Source organism: Schistocerca americana, chromosome 1, assembly GCF_021461395.2.
Source record: "Schistocerca americana isolate TAMUIC-IGC-003095 chromosome 1, iqSchAmer2.1, whole genome shotgun sequence".
Taxonomy (NCBI): Eukaryota; Metazoa; Arthropoda; class Insecta; order Orthoptera; family Acrididae; genus Schistocerca; species Schistocerca americana.
In genome coordinates, this window is record NC_060119.1 from 346,915,504 (window position 1) to 346,941,607 (window position 26,104).

A 26,104-nucleotide genomic window follows, 5' to 3' on the forward strand; every position below is an offset into this window, starting at 1 on the left:
TACACACTTGTAATTTGTTCAAATTGAGTTTTGTTTGTCTATACAGAACTTCTTGATACAATAGAGAATATGTTCTTATTTTTCTTTCTGCACGGTCCATGTGATCATCTTTTATCATTTGCAGACTAGGGTTGGCATGTTGTTTCAACTTAACATTTTTTAATAACTACCAAATGTATTTGTCTCTTTCCATTTTAATAAACTGCATCCATATTTCTTGAGTTATGGTTTGTGATACATTGGGTACCTCGATGTCTGTGGGCAGGCACAGAAGTGCGTTTGGTACAGTTTTCTGCATCCCTGGTACATATTGTACTTCAAAGCTATAGTCTTGTAATAGTAGTGTTCATCTCATCAATATGTTATGTGCTATTTTATACTGCATCAGGAATGATAGCATGTGATGGTCCATTTTTTCTAACTGTGGTGTGTCTCCCCAATATCTACAACGAAACCTTTCAAAATATCATACTACACACTGAAGTGCCAAAGGAACTGGTATAGAGGCATACATATTCAAATACAGAGATATGTAAACAGAATACAACGATGCAGTTGGCTATGCCTATATAAGGCAACAAGTGTTTGGCGCAGTTGTTAGATCGGTTACTGCTGCTACAATGGCAGGTTATTAAGATTTAAGTGAGTTTTGAATGTGGTGTTATAATCAGTGCACGAGCAATGGGACACAGCATCTCCGAGCTAGCGATGAAGTGAGGTTATTCCAATATGACAATCTCATGAGTGTGCTGTGAATATCAGGAATCTGCTAAAACATCAAATCTCTGACATTGCTGCGGCCGGAAAAAGATCCTGCAAGAATGGGACCAGCAACGACTTTAGAGAATAGTTCAATGTGACAAATTGTTGCAGATTTCAGTGCAGGGCTATCAACAAGTGTCAGCGTGCGAACCATTCAACAAAACATCATTGATATGGGGTTTTGGAGCCAAAGGCCCATTCGTGCACCTTTGATGAGTGCACAACACAAAGCTTTATGCCTCGCCTGGGCCTGTCTATACCGACAGTGGGCTGTTGATGACTGGAAACAAGTTGTCTGGTCGGAAGAGTCTCGTTTCAAATTGTATCAAACGGATGGACGTGTATGGGTACGGAGACAACCACATGAATCCATGGACCCTGCATGTCAGCAAGGGACTGTTCGAGCAGGTGGATGTTCTGTAATGGTGTGGGGCATGTGCATTTGGAGTGATATGGGATCCCTGATACATCTAGATACGACTCTGACAGGTGACACGTACATAAGCATGCTGTATGATCACCTGCACTCATTCATATCCATTGTGCATTCCGATGGACTTGGGCAGTTCCAGAAGAACGATGCGACACCCCACACATCCAGAATTGCTACAGAGTGGCTCCAGGAACACTCTTTTGGGTTTAAACACTTTCTCTGGCCACCAAACTCCCCAGACATGAACATTATTGAGCATATGTGGAATGCCTTGCAGTGTGCTATTCAGAAGAGATCTCCATCTCCTCGTATTCTTATATATTTGTGGACAGACCTATGGGATTCATGGTGTCAGTTCCCCCCCAACACCACTTCAGACAGTGGACGAGTCCATGCCTCACCGTGTTGTGGCACTTCTGCGTGCTAGCGGGGGCCTTACACTACATTAGGTGGGTGTACCAGTTTCTTTGGCTCTCCAGTGTATAACAAATGCCTCCTGCTCAGTCATTGTATATTTGTATACCCATACACTCAATGCTTGGCTGCCAGACATGATCATTCTCCATTTGGTTTGTCGATTTCTTTCATGTGTTTGATACATTTCCCTAGCTGTCCCATATTTACAGCTACCGTTACCTAGATCAAAGTCTTCATTTAAATCCAGATCTTGTTGTATCAGAGCTGCACACAAATGGTGTTTAATTCTTTGGAAAATCTCTTTCTCTTCCCTTTTCCTCACCCATAAGGAATTTTTTCATAATAAATTTGTCAGTGCTGTTTCTACTGTAGTAATTCAGAAATTTTCTGTAATACCTGCAGAGGCCGAGGAAAGCGTTTAGTTGTTTTTTGCATTGTGATGATAAATTTGCAATGACAGACAACGTCAGTGGATCTGGATCAGTTCCTCTTACTGAGTTTATAAGCCCTAGAAACTGTTTCTTTGCAAGATGTGATTTATCTAAGTTTAATGTCACACTCCTACATTTTTGAACCATTGTGATATCTCTCTGTGATGGACAGACTTTCTTTTCCTGTCACTGTTGATGCAAGGTTACCATCATTATAATTTACTTCTTCTCCCAGCATTTGATCTAATGCTCATATAAATGCCAAAGCCGACACATTTAATCTGAATGGCATCACTTTAAATGGGTAGCACTGGCCATTGAAGAGAAATGATGTGTATTTTCACAGTTAGGGTTCAGTTCTGTCTGTAAATTCCTGCTCATTATGTTCAGATTTAGTAGCTCGCACCTTAGAAATATTGCAATGACTCCTCGGTATTCTAAGGCTGATCCCCTTGTGGCACAATTCCTGCTTATTGCTCATGTGTCAATCACAAGCCGTACGCTGCCCACTTTTGTTGACTTTATGTTACAATATGTGCTGTACGAGCTCTCCATTACGTCGTCTTTCATCATTTTTTGAATTTCTGATTTGACTGTTGCCTTCTTTGCTGACGGTATTCAATATGGCTTGTATTAAACAATTCATGTTCTGTAACTTGGAATTTGCATACACATGCACGCATTTTGCCAGTTTTTGTGGAGAATACAGACTGATTTCTTTCCTAAACTTCTGCCAATTCACGTCATCGTCCCAGTCTATGCTCAAAGTCTGTTAATTCCTATTGTGTGACTGTAATTGCGTTGGACACTTTTTCACATGTCTCACCTGAGCATAAATTACAGCGCTGCATATTCACTGCCCTTTTATACCTTGTAGACATGAGAGAGACTATTGCCACTTGCATATGTACATATTGTATTCCATGACTTTTGTCACCTCAGTGTAACTGATTATATGACCATCCATAAAACACTCTAAGAAAAATGAAATGAAAAGATGGACCAAAAAGAAAGTAGCCAAATGAGACGGAAATCTTTCGATGTAATGTACATGCACAGACAAACAAATGATTAAAATTTCAGAAAAATTGGAGGAGTTATTATAGAGAAAGAACTTCACAAACAGGACAGCACAGTAATATGTTTGTCCATTGATAGCCCATATTTGGCTGGGCATTGATTGATATAGTTGTTGAAAGTCGTCTGGAGGGATATCATGCTCAATTCTGTCCAATGGTGTGTTACATTGTCAAAATCTCGAGCTGGTTTGAGGGCCCTGCCCATAATGCCCAAAATGTTCTTATTGGGAAGAATCTGGCTGCCTTGTTGGCCAAGGTAGGATTTGGCAAGCACAAAGACAAGTAGAAACTGTTGACATGTGCAGATGAGCATTATCTTTCTGAAGTGTAAGCGCAGGGTGGCTTGCCATGAAGGGCAACAAAACAGGGCATAGGATATCATTGACATACTGCTGGGCTGCAAAGACACTGCGGATGACAATCAAAGGACGCCCTGCTACAAAATGAAATTTCTCCCGAGACCATCACTCCTGGTTGTTAGGTTGTATGGTGGGTGACAGTCAGGTTGGTATCCCACTGCTGTCCAGGGCTTCTCCAATACATCTTTGGCCTGGAAGCTCATTGACTAGAGCAGAATTGTCTTCAGCGATGAGTCCTGCTTCGAACTGAGTCCCAGTGACCAGCCAAGACATGCCTGGAGGTGCCCCGGACAGCAGTGGGTTACCAGCCTGGCGAGTGTCCGCCATACGGCTTGACAACCAGGAGTGATGGTCTGGTGCGCCATTTCATTTCACAGAAGGCCACTTTAAGGTTGCCATCTGTGGCAGCTTTAGAGTGCAGCAGTATTTCAATATATTCTATGCCCCATTTTGTTGCCCATCATGGCAAGTTGTCCTGGGCTTACATTTCAGCAAGATAATGCCTGCTATCACATGGTGAGAGTCCCTAATGCTTGTCTTTATGCTTCCCAAACCTTACCTTGGCCAGCAAGGTCACCACATCTGTCCCATTTGAGAGCATTATGGGCAGGACCTTAACAACCAGCTTGGACTTTTGATGCACCAGTTGGACAGAATTTGACGTGATATACCTCAGGATATCTCTGCTGATTTTCACCTGATTTGGATAATCCTTCACAGTGGTCGCTTTTGTTTTTAAGAGAGTGCATTGGTATTATTCTGGTCAGTGGTCGTATTATCCCATACATTAATCTAGTCATCAGCACAGAATGTTAGCCCGGTTAGTTTTATATAAAGGATGTGCTCCGTTTCATCCTGTGTGTACATCCCGCTATTTATTGACAAAACAGCTTGCAAATTCATAACATGTGTTTTGCCACTTACCCTAAATATAGAAGAACTGACCCTTCCGTTACAGTTAAATTTCTTTTTCATCTAAAGTGTCCCATGTCCTACATGTAGAAGCTCTCATATGCTCATGCTATAGAAGCAGCTCGTGTTCAGTTTCTTCCATCTCCTGGATTGCTTTTAGGGTGTAGATGCAGAGCTTCTTTTTTTTTTTTTTTTTTTTTAACAAGACTGGTTCTTACCCTGCTGACATTAGAGTCAGTACCAATTGCTCTACTCCTAGATTAATTACATGTTATCTTCATGAGTTGAATTTTGCTTTGGTATCAGTTATGCAGTTACTAGTATTCTGGAAGAACATTCTGCATTTTTCTGAAATGCTTTACTCTGATGTAAAGACTGAATGAATATGATAATGAGTCACATGAATAAAACAGAGAATGTACTTTACACTTACAATTTCGAAGAACATTCCCAGGTTTGCATGAACGAAGTGAGTCAGAGGATATACTTCACCCAAGAATGTTCTCATAATGAGTAAAAGAATGGGGGAAGCCGTTCAATATGATTAACATCCTGTGATTTCATATGAATAAAATTCGTTTTACAAGCAGGGAACATATTCGGTGTTTTTGAGTGAGCTCTGTAGCATACTTCATGCTAAGTAAGTTCTGTTGTCATTGAGTGTTACGAAATGTTCTTAGTTAAATTGGCAGAATGTATGGCACTCAAAAGGCAAAAGATAACAGATTCCGAAAAAATACTGAAGAGAGAAACTGTAGAAGGTTATACAGGTTTAACAATGAAAAATTTATTTGGCTGGTGTATCAGTTCCTTTTGAAAATCATGAAAGAAGAGGGGGTGGTCTTTAAACTGAATCAAAAATGAAAACACTTTTGCACTATTTAGCGCACCCTGGTTTTCAGAATGGTGTAGGAGACTTGGGTATAAACCAGACAACTGGGTCACTAACATTTTCTTATGTTCTTAATCATGTTACCGAAAAGCACCATTGTGGATCCAGTCACTGAGAAACATAGGTGAACTTGAAACAGTGAAAGTGAAGTTGCAATTAAGATATCAGTTTTTATGTACAGTGGGGGCTTTCAATAATGCAACCTTCACTACATGGAGATGAACATAATAACCGAAAGGGCTTTCCTAGTATAAGTGTACATGCAACATGTAATTACATGTTCCCTAGTGTCGATTCTTTGTGGCCCGGTTCTGTACATGATGCTTGTGTATGGAAAACCTCTTATCTATCTGAGATGCTAAGAGAAAACCAGTGAAATGCTTTAATGTTAGGAGATGAAGCACATAGTGTTGCACTGTGATTAATACCACTACTCCAGAATCACCAAATAGCTGATGAGAAGACCTACAACAGACTTCATTTGAAGGAAATAGTAATAATCGAATGGTCCTTTGGACAGATGAAAAGTTTTCCAATTCTGTGTAGCAAAATAAGACTTGCCCAAACAAAAACACCCAAAGTGATTACAGCATGTTTTATTCGGCACAGCATTGCACAGCAGGTAGGGTATCAGGATTATGAGGCACCTGTAGTTGAGTCAGCATAAGTTGATCCCTGACAGTTGCAGTGAAGTGGGCGTGGCACCTACGCGGGCTTACCTCAACTATTAACATAACGTGATTTTGTAAATGTGTCTTTGGCAGTGCCTCTGTGCTGTCACGGCTCTGTAGGCAGATACTGTTTCTGGCTGCAGCTATTTGCGTTTCACACTTGAAAGCTACCAACGGAACTGCGAGCTGCCAGGAACCTTCTTATGCTGTCTCTACTATAGTGATGTTGACAGTAATTTTCCAGTAATGAGAGAAGCAGATGCTGCAGCAGCAAACATACATACACATGGTACAAACAAAAGATGAGAAATCATTAATGTTATATGTCAACTGTAGTGCGTGAAAGGTTTGTATCTAAACTTTGTTTAAAAAGGCCAAATTTGTATTTTTTATTTTTCTTGGAACTTGCTGAAATTTGATTTGGAAATTTTACTTATACCAAAAATCGTTTTTTGGTGTGATGAAAGTGTTTACAAAATACTAGAGTGAGCAAATGCACAAATTATTTAACCTCTAACACTTGAAACTGGAGCATGATACTCTTATTGTTCCACTGGAAATAAATTAGCATTGAATCATAGCTTTAAAAGATAAAGTTGAATGTAAACAAATATTTAATATAAAAAGTAATTTTTAATTTTACAAATATGACATTTCAAAATATCATATTGAAGAATGTTCTATTGTTACATATAAGAGAATGTGAAGTCTGTTTCTCTTTCTCCTCCTCTCACATCAATTTTTGTTGCTTTTGCTTAAAAACTTCTAGCTGCTGCAGCAAAATGAGACTCTATAACTCTACATTAGATAAATTTATCATTTCCTGTGTCTTCATAGATAATTTTTGTTGTTTCGCTCTCTGAGGAGCCAAAACAGATGATAAAGCAAATAAAGTTACTTCAGGGCCCATTACATTGGGAAGGTCTTCAATTGCATTTTGTAAATCGTGCATAAATGTTTGTGTATTGTAAAGTTGGAATCAAGTGATTGCACAACATCGAAACTGCGATCAGTGAAGGGTACACTGGTTCAAGTTGATGCACCTACCACAGAAGGCCCTAAAACAAAATTTAAAAAAATGGTATATTAGTATGTGTCATGATATATGGCTAACAGGTTTAGGCATAAACATGAGAGGGGTTCTGTCAAGTTTTGTGTGTGCTCCACTGAACTAGTTTTACCAAAATTTATTGGACTGTTTTTAACAAAAATTGTTTTGTTTTTGCTGACTTACCATGAATTCTATGTATACTAGTGTTGCAGACAACCCCATCTAAAAACTTGAAGAAGAGTTCTTCCTTCTTTTGTAGTATTACTTTGACATTCCCAGTCTTCTTCAAACCAGTCTTACGCTTAAGTCGTGATTTCATGTTGTACACTTCTCTTAATGTTTTTTATTTCTTTTTAAAAACTTACCCTATCGTATCTGAATTTCTTTCAAGCTACCAGGTTTCTCTTTTCTTGTGTTAGGTGTTTGTGATTTGCTAATAATCACTGGTTAATCTTTTACTGCATTAATAAAAGCAAATTCTGAGTCTTTCATCCCTGCACACAAACATGACTAAAACACACAGTTTCTATTCACAAATGTAATCGCAACACACACTCTTTGGCACACTGATGTATACAGACTGAGAACCAAAGAGGTTTTATTTCAGTATTCTTGCCGGGAACTTACTCAAGGAGGAGGGGAGGTAGTGAGAAGAAAATACTCCATGGTGAGAGAATAGGCTACGAATTTTTTTTATTCATATGGAATTGAGGACTTACTCGGAGAATGCTCTTTTGCTCTGAGAATCTTCTCCAGGGAATGTTCTCATTTTTTATTCATACAGCCTAGTGGTATTATTAGCAAGATGCCATTTAGGTTGCAGTTATATTTGCCTGTGCAAAAACTTTTAAGTCAGCATTCAGTTACTAGGGATGCATGTACTTTTGGAAAAGAAATATATATTTTCATTTTTTTATTTATCACTTTTTAAATATTTATGAAAAACTGACAGTGTCCAGATTCCTCTTTTAGCTGCAGGAAGTTGTACAGTACTCGCAATAGTAAGTGAGTATGAAACCATTGTGTTCTGCTTTGAGTATAGTGAAATGAGGATGAAGTCTCTGCCCCCATTCGGATGTAGATATGGGCTGTATCTCCTCCACATGACAGTGTGTTACCAAGAAGCTGTTTTTATTTATAGTGTTTTGATCTGATGAGTCTCAAGAGCATGTTATTTAAAGCTGCTGTAAGCCACAATACTATTTCTTTTGACTAAGTTAAAATAAATCTGAAAGTTTTCTGCGTAGTGTTCTGCATACCTGTTGTTTGGTTACCAGTGTGGTTCCACTTGTTCTGCATTTTTCATTAGTAATTGATTTATGTTGAAAGATAATTGCCTAGTAGTGGTATAATTTTTATGGCAAATATGTATAGGTACTAGATTTATTATAATAGTTGTTTTAAAGTTAAATGCGGAATTGTGTGTGTGATTCGAAGCTTTCTTATTTTTAAACCATGCTGTTCTCAAATTAACACCAAGAGAATACTGTAAAGGAAAAATTTCCTCATTTGTTGTGTGATTTATTTAATAGCAAGCCTTGCTCAAATTTTCTCCAGTATCAGTTCCTGAATATAATATGTGGTTTAAATGGATAACTACTCTCAGCATGATTTTCCAGTCACATGTTGAGTGGTATATGTATTACATCTATATTTGTCATTTAAAAGTGGGTTGTGGAACCATTAACAAAGTGTGGTATTGATACCATTTGCTGTATGTCGTATATAAGTATGGAAAACTGTTGTTTTTGAATGTGCTGATACATGAAAATTATTGCAACATTATACTCCTTGCAGTTAATTTCTATTTATTTCACAGTGTTGAATTACCAATGTTTTCCTGCCCAGATAGTCTTTCAAGTTCAGTACCATCACATTTCATGGATTGTAGTCCAAAATATGGAAATTGAGATAAGTTGACTGTTTTTATTTCCCCCATTTTGAAAATAATTGTAATAATGAAGTAATTATTTTTCATTGTTCTAGTAATGCTGATGAATGAGGGAGAAAGTACGCGACAGCAGCATGCACCATCACAATCTGGCACTCACTGTACATCCACAATCACTGTCTCAAACACAGCCACAGCAACAACAGCAACAGCAACATCACCATCACCGTCAACATCTACCACTAATGCTACATCTTCTGCTAATAGTACAACCACGTCAACAAACTTGGCAAACACGAAAGAGAAAACCCCTATGTGTCTTGTCAATGAACTTGCAAGATTCAACAAGGTAAGGCAGTGCTTGTGTTTTTATTAGTTAGGTGATGATTTTGGCATGATGTAACCAAAAGTGTGGTATTGGGAGCTGTGCGTTTAAATCTTGTGCTAAATATATAATTCAAAAATTTGATAGAACTGATATTTACTTACAAATTTGATCACAGTTAAGATTCATCTGCCCATTCCCTTTTGGCTTCTCCTTTCTGCTCAACTCCTTTTTTATTTTCTCTTTCCTTAAGCTACTTCATCCATTCCTGTCTTTCCACTCTTGGTTAAACTGCACACATTTTCTTTCATTTTTGTGGGTGCTCCTCCTCCCCACCACAACCTTGTATATTTTTGTGAACCAAAGACTCATCTTGTAATGGCTAAGAGTGGACATAATCAAATTAAACCATTCATGTATAGGTATTACATAATGTTAGTCCACAGGCACGAAAAACTTTGTGCAAATTTCTGTAGTGTTTTTGGATGCAATAGTGCTGTGTCATTGCTTCCAAAGAGCAGGAATTTTAATCTTTGTTCTTTAACACTACATGTTCAAAAAGCCAGTTTTGATCTGAACTCCATTTACAGTAAACTTACTGATTTTTATGTAGGAACAATGTACTGCTACACAAGCCTGATATAATTCCGTTTGATCATTTTGTGTCTGGGAAAAAGGTTAAATTGTTTTCTCCATCCTATAGTGCACAAAGAGACTAGCAAGATAGTCACAGCTTGCTACTGAAGACTTTTTGTTTCCAATTTGATTTGCGAATGTTGCATTACACATACCCTCTGATAGTACATCAGGAGTAATTGCATGTAGATTTTATGAAACTGTCACTGTGAAGTTGGAAACAAACTGGATTTGTATAGAGTGGATTCCAGATTTACTTGGCCACACTGCTTAAACTGTAGTAGCTCAGTGAAGAAAAAGTTGAAATTCATGTTAGGAACAGTGAAAACATGCAAAAGGTACTAGGTAACTTCAGCAGCACTACACTGTCAACACTTCATGTAATATTTCCAAGTGATTTTCGTTACTCTTTACCCTCAGCTGTCTTTTTTCAGCTGACCAAATTCATAATAGTTCATCAGAAGGAATACTCTTTCAGCTTGATAAAATAAGACACATTTGAATAGCATAAAATCAGGACATCTTAAGATGTCTCATATTGCAAGTAAAAAAAAAACCTCTTGATTAATTTACTGGAGTGTTTTGTCATAAGGAACCAACTGTTGGTAACCTGAATGCAAGATACATTTTTCCCCAAAATTCTCCCATAACAAATTAGAATGGAGTTTATCTGCATTACTCCGCAAATAAAATTTTCTCATAATAAAAATTTCTATCGTGCTGCTTGTTCCTTGGTTGGATATGAAGCAACAATATTTCTAGTGTTGGAAATTGATCATTGTATATGACATTAACTGTGTGACCATCTCCAATTGGTGGTGTTTCCATTAGCCAGTGGCCACTATCAAACTCACATTTCAATTTTTTTTTTTTTTTTTTTTTTTTTTTACGTGAGAAGAAAGGCACATTTTTCTCACCAACAAAAGTGTAATGTTTACTCTACATCAGTGAGTGATAGTGTTGAAAGATAATCATTGACAAACTTCAGAATTTGGCATAGCTCTAATGCAAATTTAAAATCTGCAAAAAGAACATTGATAGGAAAACAGCAAAAATCAAGAGTTCAGTTGAATATAATGTGAGGTTTTGGATTGCATTGAGAAACAAGCTGCAAACTGATGATTCATCAAGGAAATCCTATGAGAGGGCTGAAAGCTGGGAAATATCGTGAAATTAAAGCTAGTTTTGTTTCCATTGTACAACATAAAAGGAAAGGGTGGCTCCCTCTTTCAACAGATAATCCAGGTAAATGCCTTGGAAACTGTGAAGGCCTTAAATATAGCAGACAGAATTTTGTGAGAGTATCTGTCGTTACCACAGGTTTGTGTGTGGATGTGCTCACTCTATCTGGCAAGTACTTCACTAGCACAGAGACTACCAGAAACCTCATCAACTTCCAGAGGCACGTGATCCAAATGTGGCAGCATCACTCACCTTCCACACCAGATCACCAGTACCAATGAGACATCTCGCTTCTGGGGTATTCTGAGTAATGTGACAGTGTCTGTAAAGGGGCAGAATATATCTAATTAAGAACAATGTGATAATAGTATCACTGTACAGGAAGAAAGCTGCCACTACCACTCCTCTCTCCTGTTATTCTGAAGTGCACATTGTTGCTTAAGAAAAATATCCCCAAGTGTCTAATGATTCATTTCCAGGAAAATGCAGTATGACAAGGGAATTAGTTATGGACTTGCTAGATAATGATCGGGATCACAGACTGAGTGCACTGTTCATTTAAGAGAGCTACACTAGTGTTTGATGCCTTTAAAGGCCACATTAGGTATAAAGTGAAGAATAAAGTGACTGCTTTGAACACACACCATTTCATTATTCCTGGTGGTATGACTACAAAACTGAATGTGCTTTTGATGTCTTTGTGAACAAACCATTTAAAACATTATTCTGATAGCATTTTTGATGAGGATTAGACACTCACTCCATCTGGCAATAAAAGTCACCTGTGAGCTGTATGTATGATTGGATTTTTTTCTCTTGGTCCACAATGTCATCAAATTCTGTCATCAAAAAGTCCAAGAAGTGTCCTCAATTATATTGAGAACAAGCAGCTTTGGGAGGAGAGCAGCAAAAGTACTGACAATAATTAAAGTGAGACCAGACATGGTAAAAGAAAATTTTTGCGAATATTTAACCCATTATTTCCAAAACCATTGAAGATATCCGTACCAAATTTTTACCAATTGAATGTCTGAATGTATTTAGTTTGTACAATTTTTTTAAAAATATATGTTCGTTTTTATTTTATTTTGTTGATTTATGTATTTTTAAACAATTCTGATTTATACAAGATACCATCAGTTATATGACTCTCAAAATGCTGATTGTAGGTCTGTATAATCACCACCACTATATGAATAATTTCTTCAGTTCTTATATTTATATATTTATTGGTTCCTGAGAAAATGGGGCTTTTGTCAGAAAATTTAGTTTTGAGAAAATTCAAGTTAATCGGCAAGTCTGTGGAAACACACATTTCTTACTACAAAAAGAAAAGTGGGTGATAGCAGCCTGCTTCGTAATCTGATCCTTCTTATTCATCAAATTCTTCCTTCTTCTTTCATGCCTCGTTTGTCGTATGCTGAACAGAGATTTGAGCCTTCTGCACTCTTTAATCAATCCATGGCTTCCAATGTTCTTGCTGTATTCTGCCCAATTTTTATTCCCAGCTGTTCTAGAACTTACATTCTTCCAGAATTCCCATCATTGAAGAAGATAGCTGCATCACACACACCTAATCTTAGCTTTTATGCCTACAAAGACATCTTTTTGTTATCTGAGTCCACAGTATATTGCTAAATGCTTCGTAAATGTTTGTATTTCTTATCATGGAGACATTTCTTTAGCAAGTCAGGATTAGCCAAGTCTCTGAAATAGTGTTAATGGCCTCCATTATTGCTTCAGGTACTGAATGTTTATGTTTGAAATCATCTAATTTGCCCGCTGCCTCTGCTTTTTCTACACTTGCACCATGTATCTCGTGTGGGCCACTTGCACCATGTATCTCGTGTGGGCGTGCACAAGGTATGTTCTGGGTTAGTATCTGTGGACAGCCAGTGAAAATATGTTGCCCACATCACTCTTTTCATGCACCCAAAATCGTGTTTTCTTTCATGGTTTTGCTGTAGTATTCCTGAAATTCATCAGTAAGCCTTCCAGCATATTTTATACTTTTCCCTATCTGAAAATTTGGTATCACTAAGTTTCTTTTTCAGCTGACGAAGGTGGATTCACATCCTTTTCTTTACATGGCCTGCACATTCAAGCTTTTTAATAGGTTCATCATTGGGTTTGCGTTTTAAAACAGTGTTGAAGGATTTGCAGCCTCCATCTCATAGACATTTCAGATATAAAACTCCGTACTCTGATTATGAATGATGAAATATAGCCATAGCTGATGTTGTTGCCATACTACCACTTGACCCTTCCTAGTTCTTTGTGTATGAGGGCATTTAGACACTCTTTTTTTTCCTCATCAATATCACCTACTAAGGTTCATCTTTGACAATATGTAGTGAGAATTTCAGAGTCCTTTCCAGTTTCGACACTTGTTGCAGTAGCAAATCCACTTTTGGAAGTATGGCCCTTTTTTGCCATGACCCATGAAATGCTACACTAATATGTTTTACACTAACATTCTCTTTGACTGCTTCTACAGCGACAATTTTTGTGGATTCTGTCGCAACAGAGTATATACAGTTGCCATAATTACAGTATACTTCTCATATTGTGTGGGAGGGTTTGGTAGATACAAGGGTGCACAAAGTAGTCTACCACCACTACTAGCTTTCCCATAACACTTAAGTCCATAAAATAACCTCACAGTGGCTTCATATAGTTCATTACTTCTGCATTTGGTAGAAGTTAGAAATGATCTATCAACACCACAGTTTTTGCATGTGATTTTAAGTTCACAGACTAATCCATTTCCGATAGTCACATTTGCAGAAAGCACTACATCTCCACCACATCACTTGCATCCTACAGTGTCTTTCAATACTGATGTTAAAATATTCAAATCCATGATTATATTTACCTTCATGGATAGGTAATGCATCTCCTAGACAGTGAGCTTTGCAGTTTTTTGTGGAGTGGGAGGAATGTCGACACTCTTCTCACCACTACAACTATTACTTCGCCCAGTTTCACTACTATCCACAACCGGTGTAGCTCTGTAGGACCTTTTCCTTTGCTCTAGCATCTCTTGAAGATGCCTTTCGGTTTAATCATTTAAAATGAGAGCAACAACACACAACAGTTTCTTTATAAACACAGCACACTATCAAATATTGAAATGTTTGTTTTGTTTTCAAAGATTTACAAGCACATGAACAAAGAAGTTCAATAATCAGCATAAGCATTCTGTGGTAAAAAAATTCAAAGAGAACATAAAAAAGCCACAGCCTTCTACGGCATGTTGTTTCTCAGAGTTGCATACAAATCTGAAAGAATGTCGAGACATCATGATGTGTCAAGTAAACGCTTAAAAAAAGAAAGAAGAAAATTGGTGCCTGATTCCTGCTCATTCCATGAACTTTAATACCATGGAGCATGTATAGGATGTTTTGGGGAGACGTATCACGTCCATATGCACCAATAACCATCCAGCAGTTGTCAACTGTACTGGAATGCCCTACTTCAAGAACTCCTTACCAACCTTGTGACCTGCTTGGGAGCATGTTGCAGAGCATGCATTGCTGTCTGTGGTGATCATATATCCTGTTAAGAATCGTGTCGTACCTTTTGTTATGTCCAGGATACCATCATAAATCATTGTGACATGAGTGTAATTATTGTTTTTTGTATATCATTTCAGTTCATCTCTATGTGCGTTTCTTTCAGTTAGCTTCTGTACTATACTATAGCAGTTCTTTCTCTTTATGATCCAAATTTAATTGAGTTATGTTACTTGGCAGTCTCATCATGCAAAAGTTACCTTCGTCCTTTAGTTTTGTGCTTTATTATAGATGCATTATGCCTTGGTTATACTTAATTTCCAGCACTTTCATGGGAAGATTGGTTCATTAAGTAGTGTATGACAACCTATAGAGAAATGCAATAGTGCTTACAACATCCATAGTGGTCATTAGGGGACACTTTATGACAATGTGTCCTGTTCTATGTTCTATTACTCCAATTGAAAGGGACAATTGTGTGGTCGTGGAAATGTTACATGTGAAAAATATGATAAAGGGTACACAGCAGTCATCAAAATAAACATCTCCTGACATATATTTTGACCATCATTGAAAGGCACTGTAGTCACCATTAACATACTCATTAGCTCAAATGCAAGATTGTTTACTCCAGTTGATCATTTTGGACAGCTGTGTGGTCATCTGGAATGCCAGTGTTTATTTTATCATCTGCCTTCCTTTATTAACTGACCCTGAGAAGAGACCATCAGGTTTAATAAAAATGAAATGTGAACTGAAAAATTACATCAAAGTGTACGATCTTCACTTTTTACATAATGTGCATGTTGTTAACAGCCTGCATGCTGTAAGTGGACACACAAGAGCTTGTTGGTTTGATTCAAGGCCTGTTTCCTTTCAGGTAGGAAGAATTTGTGGAATGACCTATCTTCATAAAGCATTGCAAAAAAGGTGGCATTTTATTTTCTTACTGCGTGCTCATGCCCTCTTAATTTTAATAGTAATTTACGGGTGTCAGTTTGTAACTGATCTATGACACTTATTTAATTTGTGGTTGGCAGATGAGCAGCCTATGTAGTTTTCTATAATCATCTGCATCTGAACATCTTGGCATATATTCCAATGATATCATCATTTATTCCAACAATGTCAGCAGGTTCCTCTTTATTCTTTGGGCAATTGCAGCCTTGCAGTGCCTTTCTCAAGATTGAAATGATCATCTGAAATGACAAGTAAATTGTTTGATTTGGCAAGCATGGGAAAGAAAAGAATTAGAAAATTCTGACATTAGTTTAATATTTATTGACAAGCACTGCCATATTAATTCTTCAACCTCTGAGGCTTTGAGAAAAATATTTTGATAAAAACACTGTCAGTAAAATTGCAGACAGGATGTTGCAAAAGGGGAACTAGTCATGCAAGGTGAGGCCAACAGATTGAATGAATAAAAAGATACATCTATTTATAGGAATGCATATTATTGTTTGCTGTGGATTGGTTAAATACGCCACTGTCTGTGGATACTGCGTGTGTGTGTGTGTGTGTGTGTGTGTGTGTGTGTGTGTGTGTGTGAAAGAATTGTTAACATGTAAGCACTCGGTTCTCTTGATTCCTTTGTTACTTTTAGTTTTTGGAAATATCAAAAATGCTTATTCTCACATGACCAACTGGCAGTTTCATTGGTTTAATTCTCTACAGATAATTCGTTTTGTTCAGTTATACTACATAAATCTCAATTTGTGTGATTTGGATTTTGGCAAAAATAAATTGGGTTATGTGGCTACAGGCCTTCATGAGTTGTCATTCTTGTTACTGTAACATTTTCTGCAGTAAGAAAGTGTGTGGACGCAAAAAATTATGGGAGGGCTGCTAATATTTCCACTGTTCAACATTCAGAAGTCTTTGGAGTGAATCTGAAAGACTGACAGTGAAGTGCTCCCATTCGCCTATATATTGGTAGAACAAGTTGATTGCATATGAGATACAAAATTGTTAAGGCTTTCGTGGCCACTTGTTGTCAAATTGCCTGTTGCATTCTGTCTCTGGTTCTTCAGACGACGTTTGTCTGACGATTTTTCTTACGTTTCGCCAGCTTAAGTGGCTGGCATTGTCAAGGTTTCACCCTCCATTGCTGGTGGTGGACTGAAACGGAGCTCGCAGCCGCAGACTATATGTAGCTGATGCGCCAATGTCCGAGGGCTTCTCTGTGGTCATTTCCGGTGCGGTTCTCCTCTGGCTACCTTCGACGGTTGTTGGCTACGCTACAGGAAGCCAGGATCCTTTTACCTTGAGGCTTTCCTCTTTCTTGTTGAAGCTGTTCTCACATGTGTGTATTTCTGCAGCTTCTCTGTACAAGCGGGTGTGATAGTTCTTCTCTACAGCCAGAACTTCCGTGTTGGCGAATTTTACTACGTGGTCAGTTTCTCACAGCGTGTGCTCTGCCACAGCAGTTTTCTCCACCTGCCCCAACCTGGAGTGTCAGTTGTGTTCTGTAATACTGGTGTTGATCAATCGTCCAGTCATTCCAACATGAACTTTGCCGCATGTGATGCGGCTGCAAGCTCGGCTTCAGTCCACCACCAGCAATAGAGAGTGAAACTTTGACAATGCCAGCCCCTCATGCTGGCGAAACGTCAGAAAAATCATCAGACGAACGTCAGCCGAAGAACCCGAGACAGCAGGCAACAGGCAGTTTGTATATGAGATCACGGCAAATCCTTGTGAAACAAAAAACACACAGGGAGCATAGATACATGCTACAGTGATCCTGTGTAAAGGTCATTGATTCACAAATTTTGGTCAAGAGGGGGACAGTACTGTCAGCTCTTACAGTTGACTATTGCCAGTTATATATTCCACATTTTCCTAAGGTTAAAACCATCAACAAGTATAACTAAATCAATTATCAAATGTACTTCAGTAGCTCCCCTGGAAAGTAAACCTCAGAAGGATGAAACAGATGTTAAAAGCTGGATATTTTTTATCGTCCATGCTTGTCTGTATGCAGTGCTCAGCCACAGCAGATCGATCAGGCTGTAGCAGTCAGATATACAGAAGATACGATGCACAACATTCTTCAACTGTCTGTAAAATTTGCTGTGCATTGAATATATTTTACATACAGTTCAAGAACATTTTATAGTTGTTACATGGTCATGTTACTGATATATTTATAACTACATGAGCTGGAGTCCTACAGTTGCCAAAGACATGTAAAATTTCTTTGTCAATGTTATGTTTGTTTTTGTTGTGCACTGTATATTGTTTTCTTCCTTGCTGTTTTAGATTCAGCACCAGTACCGTCTGACAAATGAACAAGGACCACCCCACAAAAAACGTTTTACAGTTACATTAAAGCTAGGTGATGAAGAGTATTCAGCCGAGGGTGCGAGTATTAAAAAAGCACAACATTCAGCTGCAAGTGAGGCCCTACAGCACACACAATACAAGCATCCTCCGCCAAAAACTTCTCGGAACATTAGAACAGGAAAAAGTAAGTGTTACAGAATATTTACATGTGCTATTCTGTATCATTTAAATGTTGATAAAGGCTGTTGGAACTTGAATAGCTTAATGTATGTGTGTTGGAAGGTAATGGAAACTGATTAATAATTGCTCCTTGAATAATTGGAAAAAAATTGTGTGGGAAGAATAATTGAGAGATATTGGAAGGTAATTTACGGATCTGTATACAATTCTGGGTGACTTCAACTGATACCAATATTAGCAGACTTCAGTATCAATACATTCAAGGTCAGCATTCATAATTTGCATTACGTACTGCTTCACATTAATTGCTTTGTGTGTAGTCTTGATTATAACAATGCCAATGCAGTATCACTCCTCCACTATTCGTGCAAATTCCTCTTTATCTACTCTGAACCTCCTGATGCAGGATCTCAGCACTGGGCAAAATGATGAACAACAGGACTGCACATCTTGCATACGTGAATTAATTTTACCTTTCTAATAACTTCTTATAAGACTTTTCATGTATGATTGAGATACATATGTTTTAACAATGCGAGTACGACGGATCCAAGCATACGTCTGCAATCTGCCACTTATAGAAACAAAATGCGAAGATGCAGGAATTAATAAATTGAAGAACTTATTTCTTCTTTTGTTTCATGCAGATGTATCGAAACATGATCCTTGCCACAAAATCACCCGTTAATTTACCTTTGGTGTTGTGTATATCCCCTTCAGTTTACATGTAGATTACGAGTATAAAAAGAAAAGAAAAAAAAAAATTGTATGATTCAACACAAACTCTAGTGAACTGCAGCTGATCAAACCTATTTTTTTATTCTCTTTTGTGTGGAGGTAATGGAAATTCATGTATGGAAAGAGAAAGAACTTGAGAAGTTTGTATGCTGCTGCTCTGTCTGAACTGTAAGGGTTGTAGAAGTGCTGAGTTGTCAACAGACACTTAAAGGAGAATGAAAACTTTACTAGCCCTTGGATGAATCCTCTAATGAGCTGAAGTGTGCGCGCCCCCACACACACACACACACAAAGTGGTGCTACGAAGTGTGTTCAGCCGCCACTGTGTGTGTGTGTGTGTGTGTGTGTGTGTGTGTGTGTGTGTGTGCGTGCGTGCGTGCGTGCGTGCGTGCTATCTGGTGAGTTGTCTCCTTTACTTCTGCCAGAACTTTCCTTACCACATTTTTATGAATATTGATCGCCTCTGACAGTTGAAAGACTTGCGACAGGCCAGTGGTTCATGCACCAGGCCAGTGGGTCATACAGCATTATTGTTATGATAAAATTTGAAAATATGGTAAAGCCTTTATAAACATCCTTAAAACATCCATAGTGTATATTTCTTTCTTTAATTGCAGTGAACACAAACAAATTGCCATCAGTTGATTGTTTTTGGTCCTTAATGACGATCTTAGACCTCTTAGGAGGTTCATTCAAGTGAAACCTGGTCAGTGCATCTACCTTTGCCGTACACGTAAGGTGGCACCACGTAACTGTGGATGTGGTGGCGCCATCTATTGGTAAAGAGACTGACATGTGCACACCGTTCGATGTTGCATAGCGTCAGTGTGATTTCACATCGAAGAGAAGGTGGTCACACAAGTTGTTGTCCACTACTGAACATGCAGGCGAGTAAGCAGGAACAAAGAGGAGTGCTCGTCCTGGACAGGCTCATTGTGTTATCACACCGGAAATGGTTACGAAAGTGATTGCTTTAGTCTTGGACAACCACAAAATCACCGTGGATGAGATCTGTCAGTTACTGGGTATTAGCGTGCACAATGCCCACACCATAATACATCAACACTTTAACTTTCAGAAAATCTGTGCACAGTGGACCCCACCAACTGACCGCCAAGCAGCGCAGTACTAGAATGTTGCTGTCTTTGAGTCCCCTGCAATGTTATCATGAGAAGGAATACGTCTTTCTATCACATATTGTCACATGTGACCAAACATGGTGTAACCATTTTGAACAGGAAAGTGAGCATCACATATTGTCACATGTGACCAGACATGGTGTAACCATTTTGAACCGGAAAGTGAGCATCACAGTAAGCAGTGGAAACATGCGACTTCACTACCTCCAAAGAAATCAAAGGCGGTGCATCGCTAAGGCTTCTGGGAAGCACAAATTGAAACTATTAGTGACTGGGGAAAAAAATGAGCATTCAAGGATATCACAACTGAGGATCTTCCTGTGCATTATACAACCAAAGGCTCATGAGTGACAAGTTACACAATTTCTAGAAGAGAAAGGATTGCCACAGAAGGCTGTTCCATTGCTTGATAACACCACTTCACATCCTGAAGAAAGGATTTTCGTATCAGATGATGCTGATGGTGAATGAGAAAGTGGGGATAAAGATAGTGACTGTGTCAGTCATTGTACCACATTGCAGAGTGTCAGTACTCTTCTAGATTATGTGGCCAGAGGGGTTTTTAGTTCAATGACATTATTACTGTAAGAAAAATTTGAAATGCTGCCTGGCAAAGTGTCAATTCTTCTCAGAAGCAGACAAACATCACAGACTATTTTAAGAAATAAACAGGTCTACAGTACCTATGCGTGGGACTTGAATAAAATTTCAGACAGAGGATACTTGTTTGAAAATATCTCAGTCATTCATATTTTTTGATTATTTGTGCATCTTCTTCTCCATATCATTCCGAATAATGGCAGATATACTGTATTGTAAAAAAATGAGGTTGGTATAGGACATCATCACTTTAATGACAGTCTAACTAACTTAAAAAATATAAAACTGAAGGATGGCGAAAGTACTTTCAAAATAAATGTGTACAGCATAATATCACCCCAATTATGAATAACAAAATATCAAGTGAACCATAATTGAGACTAAAATAATATGTGAAGCAACGAAGATGACAAATGCAAAGCTAGAGAAAGAGAATACAATGGTCATTAGGGCAGATAACAGAAATACAGGGGTAATTGTTTATGAATGACTGTATTACAAAGACAAAATAGGGTTTTCTTTCTTTGTTTCTTTTTATTTATTTTTTTCCAGAAAATAAAATAATTAGTAATTCACAGAGACTCAAGTGTGAAGCTCCTACATAAAAAGCTCCCAAATTCTTCGTAACAAACATTTTCACAGTTCCTAAAGAAATGTAAACATCATTTTGAATAAATGTGCAAGAAATTAACTAACAAATAACATACACGTAAATCTTCAGGAGAAGTAAGTTGTTGTGATTTCTTACCACATTCTTTATATTTTATCTTTGCAATATTCAGAACATTAATTGGATTCTCCATAATTATGAAACTTGGGAATCTGTATGAATACAGGCTTATTAACAGGAATGTGCGAAGGAAACATAATGAATATTAATTCAGGTTTTTATCCCTTGTGTACACTTACCAATCTTGCAGAAGCAAATTTTAATTGTTATGGGTATTGAATTAATTGCAAATTCAAATGAATCGTAATTGTGAACAACTGTGTGAGAGAAACTGTCAATGATAACTGGAATTTGCTGTACAGATTATGATCACATGGTGTCATGTTAACTATTTACCAATGCATTGTCAACCAAACATGTGTGACTACTGTGCTGCACATGCATGGTCTGCTACATCTCTGGTAGGTGTGTACATTTCTCCAGCCACCTGGTGGGATAAAGTGTTCTGCTCTTGAAAATTCCTTTCATAAAAAATGAAAGAATCCAGTAATAAGGATAGTGTTTTTTTTCATGTGTACAATAATTTTAAGATAATCAACTGAGCTTCTCAGCTTGGCAGTTTACAGTCTGCATTTTAAAGAATGCATGCTATATCGCTGTAGTGCCTGGACAAGAAGCTATAGCATCTGCAGCTGCTAGCTGTTTCATACAGAATGATCCATCGAAAATTCTTGTGTATATGCAATGGAATATGAAATTTTCCATAAAAAAAACTTTTCAAACAAAGCTGCACATAGGTAGATATTAGGTACAGCTAGTAAAGGTTGATAAATTATTTAATTGTGTCCAGGAGGCATAGTACAAATAAGCTGATATCAGATATGATTTCAGTGCCCAAAAAACTGCATTATTACCTTTTCTTTATTTGAACTTACAAGTTGTCGCTTGAATATGTTTCTTATATTTCATTTTATCTGTATGTACTATCGTGTTATAATTTCGTGTTTTGACTCGTTCCACGACCATGGAGACTTCTCCTTAATTTGGTCCCACGGAACAATAAATAAATTTAAAAAAAAAAATCTACAGAACTACAATTGTACACAGGCACGCACCTCTTTGTCTGAAGCAAATTGATGGCCAAAAACATCTTTCTTCGGGATTCCAATAAAGGGAAATCCAATGGGAGAGATTGGGACTGTATGGAAGATGTGTAACGGCTTCCAAGTGAAACATCTGCAGTGTAGTCGTAACAGGCATGCCTGCTCTGGGAAAGCCATGATGACCTTTTCTTTGACTACAAGGGCCTGCTGTTCATTGACTTCCTGGAACACAGCACCCCAACTAATGCACGGTGATAGTGTGAACACTCTGCAAAAATTAAAGCCAAATACCAAAGAATGTTGACAGGCAGCATTGTTCTCTGCCAGATAATGCCAGCTCACATGTTGACAAGTTTATTCCAGTTATTTTGGCTAAGCTGTGAATAGTTTTCTAAGAAGACTTACATATCTTCCATACAGTCCCAATCTTTCCCCGTGCGATTTCCATATTTTTGTAGCCCTGGAGAATGACATTTGTGGTCATTGGTGTGCTTTGGATGAAGAGGTGCACGCCTGGATACAGTCATGTTTGCAGAGGCAATTGCAGACTTTTTTCCATGAAGGCAGTGACAGTCTTGTTTCATGGTGGGATAAATGTATTAAAAATTATGGTAATTTCTTTTGAGATAATAAACAATTTACTTACTTTTTTCCAACTATCTTTTTTTCATTTGATTGCCTCTTATATGATATTTAAGATTTTCTTTTCAAAGTATTTTCAATGATTTTTTTTAAAAAAATGCATCTGAAATTTGTTGTAGGTAATATCACTCCCACAGTTGAGCTGAATGCATTGGCAATGAAGAGAGGGGAGCCAGCAGTTTATACTTTCATAGAACCTCCACATAACGGAACGCCGCACAATATGTATTTGCCTCCGCCACCTCACAATTTTAATTATAGGGGAATGTATAATCAGGTGAGTTTCGCTATACTGAGCTCCATTTATTTACTTGGAAGGTATCTGGAACATGATGGAAATTTAGGAATACTTTTAAATTCAGCAAATGATGTTTTAATCAATACTGTAAGGTTTTAAGTTGATTTTAATTTTTGTTCATCATGAATGGACAAGGTATTTCATCATGTACAACCAATATAGCTCTTTTGCCAATCATTTATTGAATGTCTTCATGTAAAGGGTTTGATTGTGATAACAGTCCTCTATTAGTTGATAGTTTATCCAGTAAATGGGGGAGACCAGTATCTTCTAATGAAGAGCAAATGCTAATGAATCATAACTGTGTAGTCCATGAGTTTTAAGAGTTACAATATTAAATTGATGTGGCGGCTTTGTATGTTGTAGGTATGTACTGCTTCTGTGTTATTGGAAGTAGTGCTGACTCATGTCCACAGGGTTGGTCTCTACATTTACATATCGAGTTTGATGCCACTCGGAAAAATTAAACAAATTTTCATGCTTTATTCGGTGATGCGTATATTTTCATGAAGAATGGAGAATGGAACTGAGCACATTAATTGTGAAAGCATTCAGTTGCAGGCTGCTCATGCTATAAATGTGTCTGTGAACTGCTTAAAACACACTGGGAGTGGTGGCATTAGGATTGGCAAGGGAAATTTACCAAGCTGGATTAGGAACATTCCAGGAAAAATGTGGGAAATTAAATTAACAATTTTGATAAGTGTGCCTTTAGATGGAGAACATAAAATTTTCCTAAAACATGATAACTACTCAAAGAGGAGATAGCCCTTTAGGGCAGCAGCTAGTCACTGCAAATGGTTCATTTACGATACCAAAGGCGGAGGGAAATGACTAGTAATAATGTTAGAGTAATAAAGAAACATGTGAAACATTTAAAGTTTATGGAATTCTTAACCGAAGATTAACATAAGGTCATAGATTACCTCCTAACAGTTTAGATTTAAACAGAATGAAACTCCACATGACTACATTGAAAAAATATCCACAAAACAAGAATTTTAAAACACATCACATCGCAGCTAAAGTGATGGAAGAAAGATTTCTTACTTATTTCAGTCGATTTTGTAAATGTGAGATGTATTATCTTTCACTGAAACAAAGATGTATATCTGACAACTGTACCATATGTCATTAATCTATAGAACAACAATAACAGTAGGAGTAATAGTGAAAGTGTTGGTAACAATAATGAAACATACTGTAATACTGCAGTGATTGGAATCCAAATATTGTATGTTGTTAGCATTGGAGGTCATGGTACATGTTACAGACGTGAATAACAAATGCGCATTCTGTCCCACCATCCACTGTGTAGTTTCCAGTGCACAGCTGCTAGCTGCTTCTCCTGAAAATGCCATACGCCAGTTATAAAAAGTCCCCCCCCCCTCCCTCCCTCCCTCTCTCCCTCTCTCCCTCTCTCCCTCCCTCTCTCTCTCTCTCTCTCTCTCTCTCTCTCTCTCTCTCTCTCTCTCACACACACACACACACACACACACACACACTCACTCACTCACTCTGAGAGTATGTTTTTCACTCTGGAAGATTTTCATGGACAGGAAATTGACATATATTAGGAAATTTTTACAAAATTCAGAGAGATTCACAATTGATCAGCATCTATTGTGACAATTGGTAGCAGCCCCTCAACATAAATAAATAAAATGTAATGTAATGTGCATAGACAGACAATACGAGGATTTTCGGATGTGCAATTTGCAATTAGTACTTTGGAATCGGTTAAAACCTTCAAGTATCTAGGACTATATGCCTCCAACAATTTAAAGTGAAACGACCACATTTGTGTAACCTTGAGGGAGGCAGATGCTGGTGTCTGATTTATTCATAAAATTGCAAAGAATATGTCACTCAGATAACAATCATGCAACCAATTCTGGAGGATTTTATGTCTGCTTGGAAGCCTTACTAAGTTGGATAGAGGGCTACAAGAACAGCTCCATGCTTTCTCACAGATTTGTGTGCTCAGAGTAAGAATGTCTCAGAATTACCTTATGAGTTTCAATGGGGTATGTCACAGGAATGGTGTTGTGCTTTGTGGAGACATTTACTCACAAAATTCCAAGAACTAAGCTCCAGAGTAAGTCAAGATACTATTTGCTCCAACATTCATCTCATGTAGGTGTTATGAAGCTAAAGCTAAAATGAAAGAAATTTAGGATCACATGTGTGTGTGTGTGTGTGTGTGTGTGTGTGTGTGTGTGTGTGTGTGTGTGTGTGTGTTGGGGGTAGGGGCAGGGGTTGTTTGTCAATCTTTCATGTGTAGCAACTGTATTTGAAATAGGACGTGATAGAAGTGAAACTGATATACTATGAGCCTTAAAATATCCATTAGTTTGTGGATTGTAGATGTAGATGCAGATGCAGATGTAGAATTGTGTATTTTAATGTTACCACTGGTATTTGTTGCTGGAGAGGATTTAATCAGGGTGCCAATTCCATGAACATTGTCAGTGAGTCATCTGTTCATAATTACCTTTACATTTAAATCTTCTCTTTCTGCGCTCATGTCACTCCTTGAAGTTTTGGTCCTAGTATGAAGTGCCACTCGTAGCTATATCGAACTTCTTCACCACCTTCAGGAAAGCGCTGTGACAATGGAAAATTATGTTTACTACCCACTAGCTATGAATCGCATAACGAGTTCATCTCAAAATCCTTCTGTATTTAACAGTCCCCATAACACTTTCAACATATCAATTAAACATTTACATTTAAGCTCTTAATAAATAACCTTGTCTTCAAACAGATTGCTAGTATCCCAAGGTCAAGAATTAATTAATTAACTCATTCATTAATTCCATACAATCTTCTTCCTTTTTTGTTTTTTGGAACAACAGCAGTCGTCATTCCGACCTCTTCTTTATTGACA

At 37.7% G+C, this 26,104-nt stretch overlaps 1 protein-coding gene across 2 annotated transcripts in view; it reads left to right on the forward strand.

Annotated features, from left to right (window-relative positions):
- LOC124599346 (double-stranded RNA-binding protein Staufen homolog 2-like) overlaps nt 1-26,104 on the forward strand; it is a 256,128-nt gene that overhangs the window by 54,403 nt on the left and 175,621 nt on the right. For both annotated transcript variants that reach the window (XM_047136071.1, XM_047136070.1), the window contains exons 4-6: nt 8,994-9,247; nt 17,821-18,028; nt 23,036-23,193. In XM_047136071.1, coding sequence (XP_046992027.1) covers nt 8,994-9,247; nt 17,821-18,028; nt 23,036-23,193 — 620 coding nt within the window. The remainder of the gene's footprint in view (nt 1-8,993; nt 9,248-17,820; nt 18,029-23,035; nt 23,194-26,104) is intronic.